We start from the raw sequence: 22,361 nt of genomic DNA, 5'->3' as shown, positions 1-22,361 counted from the left end.
CACAGGCCAAAATGTCCCCTTTGAACTATCATCTCCCTTGGTCTTTGAGAATTTACCCTACTCCTTGGTTTCATCTTAGGGACTGATCGTTCCTCCGCTTTGTGTGGTTCCATCCAGCCTACCCAGCAGCAATTTGTCTAATTTGGGTAGATGGGTGATCCCCAAATGAGATCCAACCACTTACTCTTTTTTTACTCCATGTCCCTCACTCAACCTCTGTGCAGGATACCCCTGTTCCTTCTGCTTCAGATTTCTGCAGTTGCCCCATGCAGATCACCCCAATGTGTTTTAGGCAGTATGTTTTTTCTAGCAAGAAAAAGATGCCGGTACTCAAATGCTAGACCACCCTTCAAGGGTGGGGTGCTCACTGAGGGACCCACCCCATAATAGCCAGGCGTCCTGCAACCAGTCTCAGAATCTATGAAAAGGCAGAATTGGTGTGTAGAGCCTGAGCTCTTTCATTAAAACTCGGGGGACCATGGGTCAATTTTAGCAGACAATGGAAAAGTTGCCGGTACTCAGTACCCCCAAAGTACCCCCTCAAAAAAAGCCCTGGTTTTAGGAATCACAATGCAGTCACATCACTGGCACTTTGGTCTGTAACTTCAGACCTGTGCAGGTTAACCCAGTGCTTCATTTCCATCCCCTGCCGCTAAGGATCTTCTGGGGTTATCAGGCGAGTTCCCACTCAGACAGTTCCCCCCGAGACAATTCCCACCAAGGACTCCCCCCCCCCCCCCCCCCCATCCTGGGTCATTTCCCACCCTCCCTAGCCTAATAACAGAATAACTTTTATAGGTAGAGTAGTAATTTGTTGTAAATCAGAATCAGTGTGTTATTTTGAAGGGCTGAATTAGGTTGAAACCTAGTTGGGGGGGGGGGGCATTGCCACCCCACATGAACTGCGGTTTGTATTAGATTGAAACCTTGTTTGAGGAGGGTGTGGGGGATATAGGTAGAGTAGTAATTTGTTATGAATTGTAATCAGTGTGTCGAGGGTCTGACTTAGGTTGAAACTTAGTTTTGGGGGGTGGGGGGATTGTTCCCCCTACCCACATGAACTGCAGTTTGTATTCATCTATTTATTTATTTACATATTTATGACATTTAGATCCTGGATTTAACATGAATTAGGTTGAAACCTAGTTTTTTGGGGAGGAGGGGCATTGCCCCCCCATATACAAACTGCATGTCTGGAAGGGGAAAGGGATGTGTAAAAGATAATGTTGGGGGGATGTGAGGGGGTACTAACCCCCCAAATGATCTGAAGAGAAAAGGCAGGGAGATTACTTATCCTAGTGTGTTTTGTATTTTTGGGGTTATGGGTGGGAATTGTCTTCCCGGGTGTGGTGGCAATTGACCTAGGTGGGAATCGGTGGGTGGGAACTGTCCGGGGGGAACTGACCTAGAACCCTTCTGGGTTTATCTCAACACTTTTTTTTTTTAATAAGAATAATAACAAAAAATAAACAGGAACTAGAGCTGAGAATGGTGACTGGTGATAGTAAGAAAAGTGATGTTGATTTACTGGTGTCCCTGACAGGGAGAGGGTTATTGGTTCTCTCTGGGCCAAAGTGGTTCCAGCACCGCAGGCTGCTGACTCCAGGCTTTCACTACGATATCCTGAAACCTTACGTGAAGCTGATGTCGGACACCACCAAGGTCATGCTGGTGAGTATTACCATTGGGTTTGTTCTGCCTCTACAGCTTGCTCGTGCATGTTTTTATATTATGTTATGCGTTGTGTTGATTGCTTATAAGATACGCAGCTTCCTACAAGGGTCATGTGCTCTTTACTCTTATATGTGCATGTGACCCATTCCCTCCAGTCTTACTGAGTCCTTCTTGGCTTCATGCCCTTGCCCAAGGTCTAAATTTTGATCCTGTTGGTCATCTCTAAAGACCCTAGTCTTTATGGGTAACCTTAGGAAATTGGAAGAATAGCAGGCATCCAAATGGCAGATGAAATTGAATGTGGACAAGTGCCAAGTGATGCACATTGGGAAGAATAATCCGAATCCTAGTTACTTGATGGTAGGTTCCACATTACGAATCACCACCCAAGAAAAAGATCTAGGTGTCATCATGGACAATACGTTGAAATCTTCTCCTAAGTGTGCGATAGCAGCCAAAAAAGCAAACAGAATGCTAGGAATTATTGGAAAGGGATAGAAAATAAGACCGAGAATACTATAATGCCTCTGTATCGCTCCATGGTGTGACCTCGCCTTGAGTATTGTGTGCAGTTCTGGCCACTGTATCTGAAAAAAGATACAGTGGATTTAGAAAAGGTTGGAAGAAGGTAGACCAAAATGATTAAGAGGATGGAACTCGTCTCGTATGAGGAAAAGCTTAAGAGATAGGGCTCTTCAGCTTGGCAAAGAGAAAGCTCAGGGGGGTATATGATTGAGGTCTGGAAAATACTGAGTGGAGCAGACTGGGTAAACGTGAATCGATTTGTTTTCTCTTTCAAATTTACTTTCCATGGTAATACTTTCCAAACAAATAGAAGAAAATATTTGTTCACTCAACAAATAGTGAAGCTCTGGAACCCGTTGCTGGAGGATGTAGTAATAGCAGATAATATATCTGGGCCTAAAAAAGGTTTGGATAAGTTCCTGGGGGAAAAGTCCATAGTCTACTATTGAGATACACACGAGGAAGTCACTGCTTGTCCCTGTGATCAGTAGCATGGAATCTTGCTACTCTGTGGAGTTCCATAATCTTACTATTCTTTGAGGTTCTGGAATCTTGTTATTGTTTAGGATTCCGGAATCTCTTGCTACTTTTTGGGGTTTCTGCCATGCACTTGTGACCTGGATTGGCCACTGTTGGAAGCAGGATACTGGGCTAGATGGACCATTGGTCTGACCCAGTATGGCTATTCTTATGTTCCTATGTTCATAATGCAGAGAACTATTATTTGCCCCAGGATTGGTAGCATGGAATTTTGCTACTCTTCGAGATTCTGCATGGAATCTTGTTGCTCTTTAGGATTCCAGAATCTTGCTGTTCTCTGGGGTTCTACATGGAATGTTGCTACTCTTTGGGGTTCTACATGGACCATTGGTCTGCCCCAGTATGGCTATTCTTATGTTCTTATGGAAAAATCAATAAAGTACTAAAGCATAAATGTACTACAAATAGCTCAATTATATAACTAGATAGAAATGAATAAACAAGTAAAAAAAGACATGAAAATTTCACCTTTATAGTGGTATGAATGCGCTGAATGTGCTCAGATTCAAACCACCTTTCACTGCACCATGAGACAAGAAAAGGGAACCAACATGGCACATAAAATGTTCCATGAATCAATCTGATTGGCAAAAACCACATATCCAAAACATATTGTCACGGTCCTACCGTGACTCAGAAGATGGTCCGTGCAATCGGCGCACGATGGGTCCCTGCCAGAAGGAGGAGCTCTGTCGCAGTGCAGAACCGAACCTCTGGCGCCCTCAGAATGTCAGATGCCAAGGCCCAATTTAACCCCCCCCCCCCCACACACACACACACATACTGCAGCAGCACTTGTTTATTCAGTCCTACCCTAGCTGAGATATTTAACCATCTCTCTGACCTCACGTCCACCTTTCGTTAAATTAGTCACCTTATTTTCTAACTCCTCTTACTTTCTTACCTATTCCATATGTTCCATCTTTGCTTTATACCCTTCACTGTCAATTAAAATGTTCTATTACGTATTGTATTGACATTGTAAGTCGTATACTATGCCATACTTTGTATTGCTATTTGAATATTTTTACTGCTGTAATTGCCTATTGCTCATGCTTGATTTATTCTTACTGTACACTGCCTTGAGTGAATTCCTTCAAAAAGGTGGTAAATAAATTTAAAACAGGCAGCCAAACAGGTTCAAGACTCAGATTGTGAGCCCACTGGGGACAGGGAAAGTACCTGTATATAATATATATACATAACTGCTATATCAAGTACATGAACCTTTTCCCTTTTATCCTTATCTAATCGGCCCATTTCCCTTGTCCATTGATGCAATATTGAAGACCCTTCTTGAACCCAGGCTTCATGTCAATTCCTACTGCTAAGGATTTCTTGTGATTGCTCTGTGCTTCCCATTACTTTCATTGAGAGACCACCCACTTAGGGCTCAGGCCCACCCAACAGTAGCACACGTTTCGCGCCAGCTGAAGACTTCCCCCCTGATGGTAATAAAAATGCTGCTCTCCATGATACTGGCACCTGCACATGCCTGCTACAGACTGCCAAGTCGGAGAGAAGCATTTTCCTGCCAGTTGAGATATTTTGTTTGGTGTTGGGGGGGAGGAGGGAGAACACTTGGTGCCCACCCACTTCTTGCCTAGGTCCACCCAAAATCTGCTGTCTGGCTACACCCCTGCTGTTGGGTGCTGGGTAGGGCCTGCTTCGGGGGGGGGGGGGGGGGGGGGGAGATCTCTTTCAGAGATATGTCATAAGCAGTAGGCGTCTCTCTATTTCCTCCATCTGTGGTGGTTCTCTCTCCCCTCAGACCTGCCTCCGCATAGATCCATTTCACGTTTCAGGTAGCAGGTACTGGTACTGCAAAACCATGGTGTGGAATCTGGGGATAGAGTAATATTCTAAATGCTCACAAGATGCCAGGTTTCTATCCGTATTATCTCTCTTTATTAACATGATAGGAATTAATCATTAACAAGGTCCTCCTGTTGAATTTTGTCCATTCTAATCTACACTCTGTGTTCCCTTCAGGATAAATGGGAAACGTTAGCCAACAGGGACAAGTCGGTGGAACTTTTCCAGTATGTCAGCCTGATGACCCTGGACAGCATTATGAAATGCGCCTTCAGTTGTAACAGCAACTGCCAGAATGACAAGTCAGTATTGACAGCTTATTTCGTCATATGCAATGGTCACGGTGAGGGGCCTATGTGAACTGCAGAATTCTCTTCCTCTGCTATTTATTGCTTCATGGTCCTTAAATTCAGCCCTTAGTCACGTGACATTTAAAATAAAGCTATCAAAAATAAAAGAGGAACCCCCCCCCCCAAAAAAAAAAAAAAAAACCTTTATAGGAAAAATAATCAAATTACCACCCAGAATCAGTTTTTCCCGATCCTTTTTTTTTTTTTGTAAATATTTTTATTATTCCATGGATGCAGTTACAGACATCATGAACAGTAACAATACAAAACAGAACATGTCCTCACAACTTTTACCAACAGTCTACTGACCTCCATGTTTTATTCTTTTATTTTATTACTTCCCTCCCCCTACCTTCCCCCCTCCCTCCACCCCCCTGTTCCCCTCTCCCTCCCTCCTCCCCGCCCTCTGCTTCTTGTTGCTTAGTCAGCACACAATCTAGATAGTCAGAGTTTTTCCCGATCCTACCTAAATTTACATTATCCAGACTGCAAAGGCCTCAAATACAAGTCTACCTACGCATCCAGCTTCTCCTTCATAGGAACACAGCTATGGAATGCAGTACCCAAAATATTAAAATCAACTCAGAACCATCTAAATTTCAGGAAATTACTGAAGACCACCCTGTTCAAGAAGGCCTACCTTCCTGACTCAACCTAATTTACTGCTTCTTTGTTATGGCAAAATCCGTGGACCTTATCATTTTTTATTCACTCTTGTTATCTCTGTTGTTCTACACGATACCTATACGTTTATTATTGTACTGTTACACTGTTTAATTGTATTTTACTGAACTGTAGTTTGCCCTACGGTCTTGTGTAAGCCACATTGAGCCTACTACTAGTGGGAAAATGTGGGGTATAGATGTGTTAAAAATAAAATAAATTTTGGGCCCTGTTTACTAGGCTACACTATAGCCGCACTAACTTTTTAGCACGCGCTAACAGTAGAGACACGGATATGGGTGTCTCTAGCATTAGCGTGCGCTAATTTTTAACACGCACCAAAATGTTAGCGTCCCTACAGTGCGGCTTAGTAAACAGGGCCCTATATATGAAAAGAAAATGGGATTGCTCAATACTAAAAAAAAAAAAACCTTGCTAAACCTTTTTATATCACAAAATACAAAAACAGTTGCAAATTCAAAAACATGTATGCAGTAAGTGCACCCCCCCCCAAAAAAAAAAACCAGGCTAGTTGAACATGGTTTCTTGTTTTTATGCAAGACAAGTGCGTTTGCAGAGTTTCTCTGCATAGTCAGAATTTCAATTTATTTAGAAAGTCTGTGTTGTCTTGTATGAAGTTGTTAGTTTTGTGTACGAGAGGTTTCAGAATTCCCTCTATGAATCCAGATATTTCTTCCATGAGTGTGCCAATACCTGATATGATTGGTCTGCCAGGGTTTCCCGGTTTGTGTTTCAATTTATTCAGAAAGTCTGTGTTGTCTTGTATGAAGCTGTTAGTTTTGTGTACGAGAGGTTTCAGAATTCCCTCTATGAATCCAGATATTTCTTCCGTGAGTGTGCCAATACCTGATATGATTGGTCTGCCAGGGTTTCCCGGTTTGTGTTTCAATTTATTCAGAAAGTCTGTGTTGTCTTGTATGAAGCTGTTAGTTTTGTGTACGAGAGGTTTCAGAATTCCCTCTATGAATCCAGATATTTCTTCCGTGAGTGTGCCAATACCTGATATGATTGGTCTGCCAGGGTTTCCCGGTTTGTGTTTCAATTTATTCAGAAAGTCTGTGTTGTCTTGTATGAAGCTGTTAGTTTTGTGTACGAGAGGTTTCAGAATTCCCTCTATGAATCCAGATATTTCTTCCGTGAGTGTGCCAATACCTGATATGATTGGTCTGCCAGGGTTTCCCGGTTTGTGTTTCAATTTATTCAGAAAGTCTGTGTTGTCTTGTATGAAGCTGTTAGTTTTGTGTACGAGAGGTTTCAGAATTCCCTCTATGAATCCAGATATTTCTTCCGTGAGTGTGCCAATACCTGATATGATTGGTCTGCCAGGGTTTCCCGGTTTGTGTTTCAATTTATTCAGAAAGTCTGTGGTGTCTTGTATGAAGCTGTTAGTTTTGTGTACGAGAGGTTTCAGAATTCCCTCTATGAATCCAGATATTTCTTCCGTGAGTGTGCCAATACCTGATATGATTGGTCTGCCAGGGTTTCCCGGTTTGTGTTTCAATTTATTCAGAAAGTCTGTGGTGTCTTGTATGAAGCTGTTAGTTTTCTGACTATGCGAGACAAAAAAGCCCTACTTCGGTTATTCTCCTGTGTTGGTGGATGTGATTTTTATGGGTGGGAAGATTCGATCTTCCCAGATGTTTGTAGATGAACTCACACCAGGAGAGCAAGTCCTCTCTCTGGGAGAAAGTTTGAACCGTAATAAAGATTTAGGTCTTTTTACCACCATCCCAATATTCATACGTATCCAGGGAAAAGATTGGAATGACAAAAGACCAAGGCCACGTATGAGAAAAGTAATTTATTAGCTTACCAATAGAGTATACGGAGTTAAAAAATTTCTCATAGGAGTACAGTTTGCATATACAAACATATCAGCTAAAAACTGTCTCAAACATTTTTTTTTTTTTTTGTACGCTGCGCTTTCCCACTCATGGCAGGCTCAGGTACTTATTTGTACCTGGGGTAATGGAGGGTTAAGTGACTTTGCCCAGAGTCACAAGGAGCTGCCTGTGCCTGAAGTGGGAATCGAACTCAGTTCCACTAGCAACATTCCATGTAGAAGTCGGCCCTTGCAGATCACCAATGTGGCCGCGCAGGCTTCTGCTTCTGTGAGTCTGACGTCCTGCACGTACGTGCAGGACGTCAGACTCACAGAAACAGAAGCCTGCGCAGCCTTCTACATGGAATGTTGCTAGTGGAATAGCAACATTCCATGTAGAATCTCCAATGGTAGCAACATTCCATGTAGAATCTCCAATAGTATCTATTTTATTTTTGTTACATTTGTACCCTGCGCTTTCCCACTCATGGCAGGCTCAATGCGGCTTACATGGGGCAATGGAGGGTTAAGTGACTTGCCCAGAGTCACAAGGAGCTGCCTGTGCCTGAAGTGGGAATCCAACTCAGTTCCCCAGGATCAAAGTCCACCACTCTAACCACTAGGCCACTCCTCTACTCCGTGATTTACTAATCATGCTGCTGCTTTTATACCGTTTCTATACAAAGCCCTTTCATAAGACATTACGTCATTCTTTTCACTCATCATCTTTTTCCCTTGTGTTGTACAGTCAGAAACTCCCTGCTCCTTTGTCTATTACCTCATGTTCTGTTTCCTGAACTCCTGTGCACGTACCATTCTAACTACAGTCTTGTCTGCCAGTTTGGTCAGCCTTCACCTTTAACAACATCCCTAGATCCATAACCGTGCTGCTATTTCTTCACAACCAGGGCTGCCGAGAGAGGGGGCAAACTTCCCTGGGCCCAGGCCTCCAAGGGGGGGGGGGGGAGCCCAGCACCGGGGTCTCTCTCTCTCTCTTTGCTGCTCCTGACGGGACCCAGGTGATCGCATCCTGAAAGGAGCAGGAGAGAGAAAACTCCGGCGCCGGGCCCCCCCCCCCCCCTTGGAGGCTGGGGAGGACCCGAAGGAGCAGCAGATACAGCAGGCAGAAGACATCTTCTTCGCGGTCGACTGCCGCATTGCCTTCCAAGCGGCTGTTTTTCCCTCATGCGCGCATGCTCGGTTTTGAAACTGAGCATGCACGACCCGAGATAAAAAGCAGCCGCAGGGACAGGCCACGCGGCAGAACTGTGAAGGACAGCAGCGCTGGAGTGGAGGAGAAGACTGTTCTGCTGGCGGGACCTTGGGACCATCGCCAGCCAAGGTATTTCCAGTTGTGCAGGGCAGCAGTGATCCTGGGGGGGCCTGGCAGTGATCCAGGGGGGGCGGGCCCGGTGGCGGCCCTGCCCCAGGCCTGGCTCGGTCTCTTGGTGGCCCTGGTTCCAACTACATTACCCCTGCAAATGTATTATTTTGTTAGATAATGTTAAATATGTTTTTTATGATCCTTCACAGCTTCTTTTCTTTTTGGAGGGTAAAGGGGTTGGCAGTGGCGTAGCAAGGGGGGAGGGGCGGTCCGCCCCGGGTGTCAGCTCGGGGGGGGGGGGTGCTCCCTGTCAGCTCCCCCCCCTCGACGCATCGACACTCCCCCCCCAGTGCCCACCCTCCTCCGTCCAACCAGCTCCCTACCTTTAAAAAAAAATATCGGAATCCAAAGCGAGGCGCAGCGCCTCGCGCCTGCACGTAAAAGAAATGTGCACCGTCTCATCGGGCCTTGTCTCACTCTGTCTGTCCCGCCCTTGCGGAAATAGGAAGTTGCGTCAGCGGAGGGCGGGACAAACAGAGCGAGGGAAGGCCCGATGAGACGGTGCACATTTCTTTTACGTGCAGGTGCGAGGCGCTGCGCCTCGCTTTCCGATATTTTTTTAAAGGTAGGGAGCTGGTTGGACGGAAGAGGATGGGCACTGGGTCGGGGGAGGGGTATGTCATCGTGCTGCACCTGGGGGGGGGGGGATGCAACGGCGAACCGCCCCTCCCCGGGTGGCAGCCCACCTCGCTACGCCCCTGGGGGCTGGTTCTCTTGGAATAGCGAAGCCTTCGTTTTACTGGACCTTTATAATGCTGGAACTACTCATAATGTTTTGTTACTTATTGATTGTATTTAGACCAGTTTTCTTTTCTCTCTAGTGTGGTCTAATTTCTTTCAAGTAGGAATGCTAATTAACTCCTGAATTATATTTTATATTGGCATTTCTTAATTCATTTGCTTGTTTCCCTTGATACAATTTGTTTGTAACTGAAATTTAAAAAAAAGGAAAGAAATTACATTATATCTAAAATCTTTAATGAATCCTAAAATTAAATAATTTACAATACGTACTATCTCTGTAGGCTCTCTGTACCTACTTCCTTCCAGCCTGGCCATGTATCCCTCTTTCTTGTCCCCTTATCTTTTCCCCTTCTCATTCCCCTAGTCCAGGCTGACCCTCTTCCCTGATTTGCTCATGCTGGGGTCCTTTTACAAAGGCGAGCTGAAAAATGGGCTGCGGGAGTGTAGGTGCGTGTTTTGGGCGCGCGCAGAATCATTTTTCAGCGCACCTGTAAAAAAAAAATGCCTTTTGGGGGGGGGGGGGCTGAAAATGGACGTGCGGCAAATTTTTGGGTCTGAGACCTTACTGCCAGCCATTGACTTATTGGTAAAGTCTTGCGCGTTAACAGGGTGGTCATGGTTAACGCGCATCCAAATGCCGATTAACCACCTGCGTGCCAGAAAATAAAAACATTTTCTGACGCGTGTATTGGACACGTGTAAAAAATGAAATTACCACCCGGGCCACGCGGTAGCCGAGCAGTAACTCAGAATTGGTGTGCATTGGGCGCGCATGGACACTTACGCTCCTTTGTAAAAAGACACCCCTCCCCCCCGTCTCTATGAAGTTTTTAGGAATACGCTGCACCTAGCACCAGCCATCACTGGTAACGTCTTTGACTTTGCTTTCAGTATCAGCTCCTACATTCAAGCTGTCTCCGACCTTTCCTATCTGATTGTGCAGAGGACTCGCTTCTTCCCTTACCACAATAACCTCATTTACCATCTCAGCCCCCACGGGTTCTGGTTCCGGAAAGCCTGCAGAGTGGCTCATGAGCATACAGGTATCTCGGAGTCCTTCACATTACCTCCATTATTTATTTATTTATTTGTTGCATTTGTATCCCACATTTCCCCACCTTTTTGCAGGCTCAATGTGGCTCGCATTAAGCCGTAATGGCGAACGCCATTTCCGAAAAGAGAAATACGAAGTAGTATTACATTTAAAGTTCATAAATGTTGAAATAAATTATAAAGTAAGTTAGATAAACAGTTCATTTCAGGTGTGAGAGATAAGGGGGTAATGCATTAACTTTCATTAGTGACAAATTGATTGAAGCAAACGGGTATAGAGAGTTCGATTTTGTCTGGTTCTGGTAGAGTTTTGATGTCAGGTCGTTTATGAAGGATCATTATGGTAAGTCTTTTTGAACAGGTTGGTCTTTAGTAATTTCCAGAAGGCTAATTATGACTAATTATGTGCATTCACTGGCTCCCTGTCCGCTTCCGCATACAGTTCAAACTTCTCTTACTGACCTTTAAATTCATCCATTCTGCAGCCCCCCATTACCTCTCCACTCTCATCTCTCCCTACATTCCTCCCCGTGAACTCCGCTCACTGGACAACTCTCTCCTGTCGTCCTCCTTCTCCTCCACTGCTAACTCCAGACTTCGTTCCTTTTCCCTCACGGCACCTTATGCCTGGAATAGACTTCCTGAGCCTGTACGTCTAGCTCCATCTCTACCTGTTTTCAAATCTATGCTGAAAACCCACCTTTTCACTGCTGCTTTTGGCTCCTAGCCACTACTCATTTGCCCCCCCCCCCTTGTTCCTTCTCACCCAGTACTTCCCTCGCCCTTAATTGTCTGTGTGTGTTATTTTAGATTGTAAGCTCTATTGAGCAGGGACTGTCTCTCTCTGTGTCAGGTGTTCAGCGCTGCGTGCGTCTGGTAGCGCTATACAAATGCTAATAATAATAATTCTTTAGCATGCATTCAGTTTGTGCACCCTATTTATTAATGCGTTTTGGGGGTCCTTTTACTAAGGTGCGCTGAAAAATGGCCTGAGGTAGTATAGGTATGTTTGATTTGTCCTTGCCTTTCTCAGGGCACAGACCGTAGAAGTCTGCCCAGCTGTGTTTTGGGCTTGTGCAGAATCCTGTTTAGCGCACCTGCAAAAAAATGGCTTTTTAAAATTTTTTGCCGAAAATGGACGTGCAGCAATACATCCATTTTGGATCTGAGACCTTACCGCCAACCATTGACCTAGCGGTAAAGTCTCATGCGGTAACCGGGCAGTAATGTATCTCTTTCCTGCCCCGAGGAGGTCGCTAGACCACCAGGGCAGTAGAGTAAGGAAAGGGGGGGTGACGGGGTGTGTGACAGGGGGGAGGGGAATATGTGAAAGGGGGCGAGGTGGGTATGGTGGGGCAGGGCATGTGTCCTCTTTTTTTGGGGGACCAAATATGGTAACCGTATCCCAGAGGCTCCCACTCCCAGTAAGTCACTCCCAGGCACAGTGAGACAAGGGAGGCAGACCAGGCTCTAAGATCAAGGATCAAAAGCAGGCTGTAAATAAAAACTTTCAGCTCCTGCCGAACATTCGAACATTCGTAGGTAAGGCATTCCAAAGCACAGGTCCTGAAACCATAAACAACCAGTTTCGAACAGTTTGTAGGGCTGTCTCCCGGGGGGAGGGGTCAACCTGAAGGTTCTGAGAAAAGGACCTAAGAGTCCGAGCAAGAAGATAGGAGACCAAAAGGTCTAACAGGTACTGCGGACATCCTGTGGGAAGAACCTTGTAAACTCAGGGTTATCCGAGAAGTGATAGGAAGCCAGTGTTCCTCCTGAAGTAATGGTGTGACATGTTCAAATCTCCTGGAACCAGTCAGCAGCTTAACAGCAAAATTTGGGGCTATCTGTAGGCGTCTATTATCCTAGCCCAAGAGTGTTCTTTTACAAGTCCTGAAAGCGAGCCAACAGTAGAATGAACCGGAGAGGTCTAGAGTTTGCTGCTTTGGCAACACGGTGAGCCAATCTTGGCTAATTCAGCGATCTCTCAATTTTATCATTTCTAACCCAGACAAAGTGATCCAGCAGAGGAAAGAAACCATTCAGAATGAAAAGGAACTGGAAAAGATCCGGCAAAAGAGACATTTGGATTTTCTGGACATTCTCCTGTGTGCCAGGGTACGTATCTAGTAGATGTGTATATCTTTCAGAACATTTTCAGCTGCAAACTAAGAGGTTGGTTTGGAGGGCATGCCCTACCACTAGGTGAACCTAGGGAGTCACGAGGGGCAGCAGAAAAGCCAGTAGAACCAGCCAGATGAAGCTGCATGGGTGGCTGAGATCCCCACACCCCAACATAGTAACATAGTAGATGACGGCAGAAAAAGACCTGCACGGTCCATCCAGTCTGCCCAACAGCTGAAGAGAGAATTAGGTTGGCCAGGTAGGGTGGTGAAATCTTTGTGCTACAGCTGTCCACTATTCTTCCTTCTCTTAGAATATAAGCATTGCCATAATGGGACAGTCCGAAGGTCCATCAGTCCTCGTATCCTGTTTCCAACAGTGGCCAATCCAGGTCACAAGTACCTGACAAGATCCCAAAAGAGTAAACAGATTTTATATTGCTTATCCTAGAAAAAAGCAGTGGATTTTTCCAAGTCCATCTTAATAATGGCTTATGGACTTTTCTTTTAGGAAATTGTCCAAATCTTTTTTTTAAACCTTGCTAAGCTAACTGCTTTTACCCCATTCTCTGGCAATGAGTTCTAGAGTTTTAAGGTCAGATCCCAAGAGCACGTTCAAAGCATATGGTAGCACTACCATCACTTCCTAATGCTCATTTGATGCATTGCAACATCGGTGCCAGGAAACGCTAGCCTTGCAATCATATATTTTTGAATGTGGTCACGGTGCTGGCCTTAAAGAGGAGGAAGAATAGCAAGAAAGTTGGGTTGTAAGACAGAGGGGCAAAAGGGTGGGCACAAGGCTGATTTACTGGTCCTGTCAAAGAACTTCTTTGGGATGCCCACCAGGGGCGTAGCCAGACAACAGATTTTGGGTGGGCCTAGGCAAGAAGTGGGTGGGCACCAAGTGTTCTCCCCCCCCCCCCCCCCCCCCCAAAACCAAAAAAATATCTCAGTTGGCAGGAAAACGTTTCTTTCCACCTTGGCAGTCTGCAGCAGGCATGTGCTGAAAACTGAGCATGTGCAGGTGCTGGTATCATGGAGAGTAGCATTTTCGTTACCATCAGGGAGAAGTCTTCAGCTGATGGAGCTTGGGATCCCCACCAGCTACCACTACCGTATACCGTATACAGTTCAAGCTTCTTCTATTGACCTTCAAGTGCACTCAATCTGCTGCCCCCCATTACCTCTCTACCCTCCTCTCCCCGTATGTTCCCACCCGTAACCTCCGCTCTCAGGACAAATCACTCCTATCTGTACCCTTCTCCACCACCGCTAACTCCAGACTCCGCCCCTTCTGCCTCGCAGCACCTTATGCCTGGAACAGACTTCCTGAGCCCATACGCCATGCGCCCTCCCTGCCCATCTTCAAGTCCTTACTCAAGGCCCATCTCTTCTCCCTTGCTTTTGGCGCCTAACCACCTTCCCCATTCCTGTTACCTACACTGACTACGTAGTCTGTTACCGTTAGATTGTAAGCTCTCTTGAGCAGGGACTGTCCCTCCCTGTGTTTAAACTTGTACAGCGCTGCGTAACCCTGGCAGCGCTATAGAAATGCTAAGTAGTAGTAGTAGTAGTAAATGTGTGCTACTGTTGGATGGGCCTGAGCCTTAAGTGGGTGGGCCCTGGCCCACCCCGGCCCACCTGTGGCTACGCCACTGATGCCCACGCTCAATCCTCCCACAGAAGACCCCCCGATGATCAAATCTAATAGCATACGCAAATTTGCATGCTATAAGTTTTGATCATGAGGGCTTTGATCCCCCATGCTGTTCCGGCGCTAATTTTCCAGCGCTATTCAGAACAGTACAGGGGATTTGATCACAGCGTTGAAGTACACTTATTTTTCAAAATGATAAAAGGGATGGAACGACTTCCCTATGAGGAAAGGCTAAGACGGTTAGGGCTCTTCAGCTTGGAGAAAAGGCGGCTGAGGGGTGATATGAGGGAAGTCTACAAGATAATGAGCAGAGTAGAGCGGACAGATGTGAAGCATTTGTTTACACTTTCAAACAACAATAGAACCAGGGGACACAAGATGAAGCTAGAATATGGTAGATTTAAAACAAATAGGAGAAAGATTTTCTTTACTCAGCGTGTAGTTGGACTCTGGAACTCGTTGCAGGAGAATGTGGTGGCAGCGGCTGGCCTTAAGGAGTTTAAGAGGGGATTGGACAGATTCCTAAAGGAAAAGTCCATCGAGCATTATTAATTTTTTTTTCTGGGAGGATTGCCAGATTCTTGAAGCCTGGATTGGCCGCTGTCAGAGACAGGATACTGGGCTTGATGGACCCTTGGTCTTTTCCCAGTAGGGCGGTGCTTATTATATATAAAAGGCACCACCAACGTTCTAAATGAAGCCTCCAGCCGGAAGTGTGAAGGGGGAGAGATATCCGGTTTCCCCATGAGTGTCTGCCCCGCCCTCGCTCTCTCTGTAACACAAACAGTGAAGGAAAACACAGCAAAGCACGAAATCAAATCGCTCTCTCTGTAACAGTGAAGGACTCAGAGGGGGGAGGGGAGAGAGGGCAGAAGCCCTCACTATCTCTGTAACACAAACACAGCAGGAAACTTAACACTGAAGGACTCGACTCCGAGGGGGGAGGGGACAGAGAGGACAGACAGCACAGGGGAAGGGAGAGAGGGCAGAGGGCAGGGACACACACACTCCCACATGCACACAGAAGAAAACCCTGCTAGCCCCCGTTTCATTTGCATCAGAAACGGGGCTTTTTTACTAGTGTGCTTATAATTGTGCTGTGCATAAGGCACTGAAAATGCGTATTGTAGCATTTTTGTGAAAATCAGCTCAACACGGTGTGCTTCTGTCCACTCATACATTGGTGGGAGCTGCCATGGGAGTTTTTAACCCCTTTTGACAGTGTGTTCTTATTTACCCAGGATGAGAACGGCGAAGGCCTCTCCAGTAAGGATCTCCGTGCTGAGGTGGACACCTTCATGTTTGAGGGTCACGATACCACAGCCAGTGGCATCTCCTGGATCTTGTACTGCTTGGCCAAGTACCCAGAGCACCAGGAAAAATGCAGGGAGGAAATCCAAGAGATTCTGGGGGATCGTGACACGGTGGAATGGTGAGAGAAATGGCTGCTTTAATCTGTCTGATTCCCCAAGAGGACTCCCTGCATGATAGACAGAGGGAAAAACACTTGTTGCCCCTTTCTATAACCTTTCGCTCGTAAATGTGTCATTTGCGAGCTAAATTATAGGGGTCGATATTCAGCCCACAGAGGTAAGCAGCTGGGCTAAGCCCGGTATTGAATGCCTGGGCAAGTGCAGATCCTGGCGTTAAATATCCAGGTAAGACTGCTGACCTGGCTGTTAACCAGGCGCAGGCCATTATTTGGACTGGTGCTCAGTTAACTCGCCACTTACAGTTACAACAGCTGTTTTGTCTTCCTAAATGTATGTGGTTACTTAGCCAGTTAGCAGACCTAGAAAGGGATACGATAGAAGTCTACAAGATAATGAGCGGAGTACAGCGGACAGATGTGAAGCCTTTGTTTACACTTTCAAACAAGAATAGAACCAGGGGACACAAAATGAAGCTAGAATATGGTAGATTTAAAGCAAATAGGAGAAAGCTTTTCTTTACTCAGCGTGTGGTTGGACTCTGGAACTCGTTACCGGAGAATGTAGTGACAGCAGCTGGCCTTACGGAGTTTAAGGGGGGTTTGGACAGATTCCTGAGGGAAAAGTCCATTGAACATTTTTTTTTTTTTTTTGGGTGGGGTTTTTGAAGTCTGGATTGGCTGTTGTCGGAGACAGGATACTACTACTACTATTTAGCATTTCTATAGCGCTACAAGGCGTACGCAGCGCTGCACAAACATAGAAGAAAGACAGTCCCTGCTCAAAGAGCTATGTAATAAAAGTAAGCCAAGTATAGGACAATCAAGCCATTGTGACATCACTGATGAGGGCTCTTATTGGTGGCCTGAGGCATTATGACATCACAATATTAGCTCTGGTTACAAGAGACTACTACTACTACTTTTTATCACTTCTATAGCACTACAAGGCATACGCAGCGCTGTACACCATACATGAAAAGACAGTCCCTGCTCAAAGAGCTTACAATGTAATAGACAAAAAATAAAGTAAGCAAATCAAATCAATTAATGTGAACGGGAAGGAAGAGAGGAGGGTAGGTGGAGGCGAGTGGTTACAAGTGGTTACGAGTCAAAAGCAATGTTAAAGAGGTGGGCTTTCAGTCTAGATTTAAAGGTGGCCAAGGATGGGGCAAGACGTAGGGGCTCAGGGCTCAGGATACTGGGCTTGATGGACCCTTGGTCTTTTCCCAGTATGGCGGTGCTTATGTGGTAAGCTAACCACCTTTACCACATTCTCTTGCAAGGCATTCCAGAGTTTAATTACACATTGAGTGAAGAAACATTTTCTCTGATTTCTTCTGCTAATTCCTATTGTCTGAGCTAGTGGTTCCCAAACGTCTTCTGAGGGAGCCCACAGTCTGTTGGGTTTTCAGGATATCTGCAATGAATATTCATGAGCTAGATTTGTGTGCATGGCCTCCCATCACCTACAGATTTCTCTTGATTACCGGACTGGTGGAACAGGTTTGGGAACCGCTGCTCTAGGCCATTTCTGAGGTGGGGCCTGCAGTTTATCTATTGCTTAGCTCCACCCAGGGATTAGTTTCTTTTTCTTGCTCTGGATGTTTTTTTACAGCTTGATTTTTACCCTCCAGGTTCTGGCTGTGTTTCCTTGCTTATTTATTTAGATTTAGCTCACACCTCTTTCAGTAGTAGTTCAAGATGACTTTCATTCAGGTAAGAGTAGGTATTTCCCTGTCCTGGAAGGGGTAGGGGAGAGGCTTAATGTATACCTGAGTGCTTTTCAGCCCACTGCTTTAACCACTATGCAATTCCTCCACTGTCATCAGCTGGTCAATAATCACCCCATCCCAGCAATTGCATTAATCTAAATACTACTACTACTACTTAACATTTCTAAAGCGCTACTAGAGTTACGCAGCGCTGTACAATTTAACATAGAGGGACGGTCCCTGCTCAAAGAGCTTACAATCTAATAGACAAGTGAATGGTCGGTCCGATAGTGGCGGTCAAAATGGGGCAGTCTGGATTTACTGAACGGTAAGAGTTAGGTGCCGAATGCAGCATTGAAGAGGTGGGTTTTAAGCAAAGACTTGAAGATGGGCAGGGAGGGGGCTTGGCGTAAGGGCTCAGGAAGGTTGTTCCAAGCATAGGGTGAGGTGAGGGTGGAGGAGTGGCCTAGTGGTTAGAGTACCGCTCATGCAATCCAGAGGGGGCCAGTTCAAATCCCACTGCTGCTCCTTGTGATCTTGGGCAAGTCACTTAACCCTCCATTGCCTCAGGTACAAACTGAGATTGTGAGCCCTCCTGGGACAGAGAAATATCCAGAGTACCTGAATGTAACTCACCTTGAGCTACTACTGAAAAAGGTGTGAGCAAAATCCAAATAAAAAAATAAACAACTACCTTTTCGCTTCTTATTGGCCACCAATCCAGCGGCTTTGTGATTAACGATCATTGTCTCTTCTTGTTCTTGAGATGTTTTCGGCTCTTTTGCCTCCAAGGCTGTGAACCGATTCATCAGTTCAACAGAAGACGGAGTTGGAGGGTTGGTTTTTGTAGGTCTGGTGACTTGTGTCCAGCTGTCCTCTTTCTGCACAAAGATCTTCTGTCCCTTTGCTGGAGATCCTCCAATATTTCAACATGCATCTCTGGGCTGAATTTCTGGTTATCGCAGATGCTTCTTAGTTTTGCCACCTCCTCTCTTAATTCTTGTACTTCTTTCCTGATAGATTGAATGTGGATACATATATCTCATGAAACCAGAATCTTGCCTTGGACCAAGCTTTCAGTTTGGACAGAGGCAATAGCTGTAATGGGAGCTGCAATTTTAGGGGCACAGTGTTGCTTTGCCTTATTTCAAGTGTAGGAGCTTTTTGTGCCTGTGGATCAAAGGAAATGAAGATGCTACCAAGTCCCAACTCTTTTTTTTTTTTAATACCTGTTCTGAGGGATTTAGGAAGCAGATAGATTTATTGGGAGATAGGTAGAAACTTGTTCAGATTTATTCTGTGGATGTAGTTCAGTGCACTTCCTTGTCTATTAATGGGAACAATTTTAAGGGAAAGAGAAGGTAAATTAGTATCCTTCTAGTAGAGGTATATAAAAGAGTAACAAACTAGTGTACATTATTATTATTATTTGTTGCATTTGTATCCCACATTTTCCCACCTGTTTGCAGGCTCAATGTGGCTTACGTTGTTCCGTCATGGCGATCGCCATTCCGGAGTGAGAGATACAAATGGTATTACATTAAAGATCATGATTGACGTGGAGGGACATAATCGAACGAAAACGTCTATCTCCATGGGCGTTTATCTCAAAGAACGGGTCCGTGAAGGGGCGGACCGAACCGTATTTTGGGAAAAAATAGACGTCCATGTTTTATTCGACAATTTGTGAGCTGGGCGTTTTTGTTTTTCAGCGATAATGGAAAATGAAAGCGCCCAGCTCAAAAACAAATAAATCCAAGGCATTTGTTCGTGGGAGGGGCCAGGAGTCGTAGTGCACTGGTCCCCCTCACATGCCAGGACACCAACCGGGCACTCTAGGGGGCATTTTTACAAAAACAAAAAAAAAAGGTAAAAGAGCTCCCAGGTGCATAGCACCCTTCCCTTGGGTGTTGAGCCCCCCAAATCCCCCTCAAAACCCACCGCCCACAAGTCTACACCATTACTATAGCCCTAAGGGGTGAAGGGGGGCACCTACATGTGGGTACAGTGGGTTTGGGGGGCGGTGTGGAGGGCTCCCATTTACCAGCACAAGTGTAACAGGTGGGGGGGATGGGCCTGGGTCTACCTGCCTGACGTCCACTGCACCCCCTAATAACTGCTCCAGTGACCTGCATACTGCTGCCAGGGAGGTTGGTATGACATTTGAGGGTGAACATAAAAAGTTGTGAAACGGCATATTTTTGTGGTGGGAGGGGGTTTGAGACCACTGGGGGAGTCAGGGGAGGTCATCCCCGACTCCCTCCAGTGGTCATCTGGTCATTTAGGGCACTTTTTGGGGCCCTTTTCGTGGAAAAACAGGGTCCAGGAAAAGTGCCCTAAATTCTTGCTAAAAACGCATATTTATTTTCCATTATTGGCGAAAGGCGCCTATCTCTGATCGGCCGATAACCACGCCCCAGTTACGCCTTCACCACGCCTTTGACATGCCCCCATCAACGTTGTCCGCATCCGCGACGGAGTGCAGTTGAAAACGTCCAAATTCGGCTTTCGATTATACCGCTTTATTCGTTTTTGTGAGATAAACGTCTATCTCCCGATTTGGGTCGCAATATAGGCGTTTTTCTTTTTCAATTATAAGCTGGATAGTAGATTAAGCAGTCAAGTATAAAGAGTTCATATTAGGAATAAGAGAGAGTGTGGTATTTCGTTGAAAGTTCATTCATGGTAGAGTAGGCTTTGGTAGTCGAGTATAGAGAGTTAGGTCGCATTCAATTCAGGCTTGCATTTCGTTGTCTGGAATTAGGATTGATCATTGTGGTATGCCTTGTTGAACAGGTAGGTCTTCAGTGATCTCCGAAAGTTAGTTAGGTCGCGTATTTTTTTCATGGCGAGTGGTAATGCATTCCATAGCTGCGTGCTTATGTAGGAGAAGCTGGATGCATATGTTAATTTGTACTTTAATCCTTTGCAGCTGGAGTAATGGAGGTTCAGGAATGTGCGTGCTGATCTTTTAGTGTTCCTGGGTGGTAAGTCTATGAGGTCTGACATGTAGACCGGGGCCTCTCCGTAAATAATTTTATGAACCAGAGTGCAAATTTTGAATGTAGTACGTTCCTTTTAATCTAAAAACAGGAATGGCACCTGATCCAAATTCAGAAGGCTGGAGAGTTACTGCAGTAAGAAATGATATGCTTTCAAAAAAACAGATGCAGTTAGGCTAGAACGATTCTTTAAGTTACAAATCATTATCCCACCCAGAAGAGATGTTCCTGATACTGGAGTGTTTTAATTGTACATTCTGTGCCTCGCATAGAGCTATCCCTTGTTCTGCATTTCTTTCAGGGATGACCTCAGTAAGATGACCCACACCACAATGTTCATCAAGGAATGTCTCCGCCTTTACCCACCGGTCCCTGGAATATCCCGTGAGCTCACCAAACCTATCACCTTCTTTGACGGGCGCTCCGTCCCTGCAGGTTGGTTTGATCGTATTAATCCTTATCTATAGAGGTGAAACTGAAACTACTGTCTGATCCGAGAGAGGTTCTCTCCTGAGATAATGGCGATTCTGATTTCTATCTTTTTCTGATTTTTTTTTTTTCAATATACATTGGTTTATTTTTCAGGTCTGAATGCACTTAATTATCACTGTCACAATTCATGTATTTGACTTGTCATGACAACGAGGCCACAGAGAATATCAATAACGGCACTGCAGACGCACGGAAGATGCTGATGCAGAAAGCCACGCGGTACAACTGCGGCTGGATGGTGTGATTAGTGAGAAAATATTCTGCGAGAAAGGTGGTGGAGATGAAAACGGTAACGGAATTCAAACATGCTTAGGATAAACACAAAGGAATGCTTTTTAGAAGGAATGGATCCACGGAATCTTAGCGGAGATTAGGTGGCAACGCCAGTAATTGGGAAGCAAAACCAGTTCCAGTGCTAGGCAGACTTCTATGGTCTACGCCCTCATCATAACTGAATAGATATGGATAAGCTGGAGTGTAAATTTTAAGAGGCTTCGACGTTAGCTTCAGAACTTTTAGTACAAGAAGAGTGTTGGGCCGACTTTTATGGTCTGTGCCCTGAGAATGGCAAGGACAAATCAAACTCAGGTATAAAGTATCACATACCATGTAAAATGAGTTTATCTTGTTGGGCAGACTGGATGGACCGTACAGGTCTTTATCTGCTGTCATTTACTATGTTACTAGTTGGGATTCTACATGGAATGTTGCTACTAACTGGGATTCCGGAATCTTGTAACTCTTTAGGATTCCAGAATCTTCAGAACCTTTAGTACAAGAAGAGTGCTGGGCAGACATCTAGGTCTGTGCCCTGAGAATGGCAAGGACAAATCAAACCCAGGTATAAAGTATCACATAAATGAGTTTATCTTGTTGGGCAGACTGGATGGACCGTTCAGGTCTTTATCTGCTGTCATTTACTATGTTAGCATGCAGTCATTGCTTAAAGCTTGGCTGTTTTTGTTGGGGGGGGGGGGGGGGCATATTAATACTTTGTGGGTTGTTTTCAGTGCTATCTTGGCCTACTCTTATACTTAGCCTCTTCCAGATCTTTCAGCATGACTGTCCCTTTTTTTAAGAACATACTACCTCTTGCATTCTGTTTTGAAGTTTCTGGTTGTGTGTTGTGGTTCTATGCTTCCCTCTTCCCCTTGTTTTCTACCTTCTCCTGTGTCTTTGTTTGGCCACCTAGGGCTAAAAGGTGGCCTGTGATAACCCCAGTACGGGTCTTTCCTGCACACTAAGGCCACTTTAAGCGCTGCTGGGAAATGGCCGATTTTTTTTCTATTTCTGCAATAATGGCCATGCGTTAATTTTCCCATTAGTGCGTGAGCACTTACCGACACCTATAA

At 45.3% G+C, this 22,361-nt stretch overlaps 1 protein-coding gene across 1 annotated transcript in view; it reads left to right on the top strand.

Moving 5' to 3' along the window:
* Positions 1 to 22,361, top strand: part of LOC115459254 (cytochrome P450 4B1-like) — a 51,872-nt gene that overhangs the window by 14,924 nt on the left and 14,587 nt on the right. The window contains exons 4-9 of the mRNA XM_030189110.1: positions 1,544 to 1,671; positions 4,732 to 4,856; positions 10,430 to 10,581; positions 12,600 to 12,706; positions 15,613 to 15,803; positions 20,819 to 20,952. Coding sequence (XP_030044970.1) covers positions 1,544 to 1,671; positions 4,732 to 4,856; positions 10,430 to 10,581; positions 12,600 to 12,706; positions 15,613 to 15,803; positions 20,819 to 20,952 — 837 coding nt within the window. The remainder of the gene's footprint in view (positions 1 to 1,543; positions 1,672 to 4,731; positions 4,857 to 10,429; positions 10,582 to 12,599; positions 12,707 to 15,612; positions 15,804 to 20,818; positions 20,953 to 22,361) is intronic.

Source organism: Microcaecilia unicolor, unplaced genomic scaffold (genome assembly GCF_901765095.1).
Source record: "Microcaecilia unicolor unplaced genomic scaffold, aMicUni1.1, whole genome shotgun sequence".
Classification (NCBI taxonomy): domain Eukaryota; kingdom Metazoa; phylum Chordata; class Amphibia; order Gymnophiona; family Siphonopidae; genus Microcaecilia; species Microcaecilia unicolor.
Note: the sequence above shows the minus strand (reverse complement) of the source record. Positions and strands in the feature narration are given on the sequence as shown.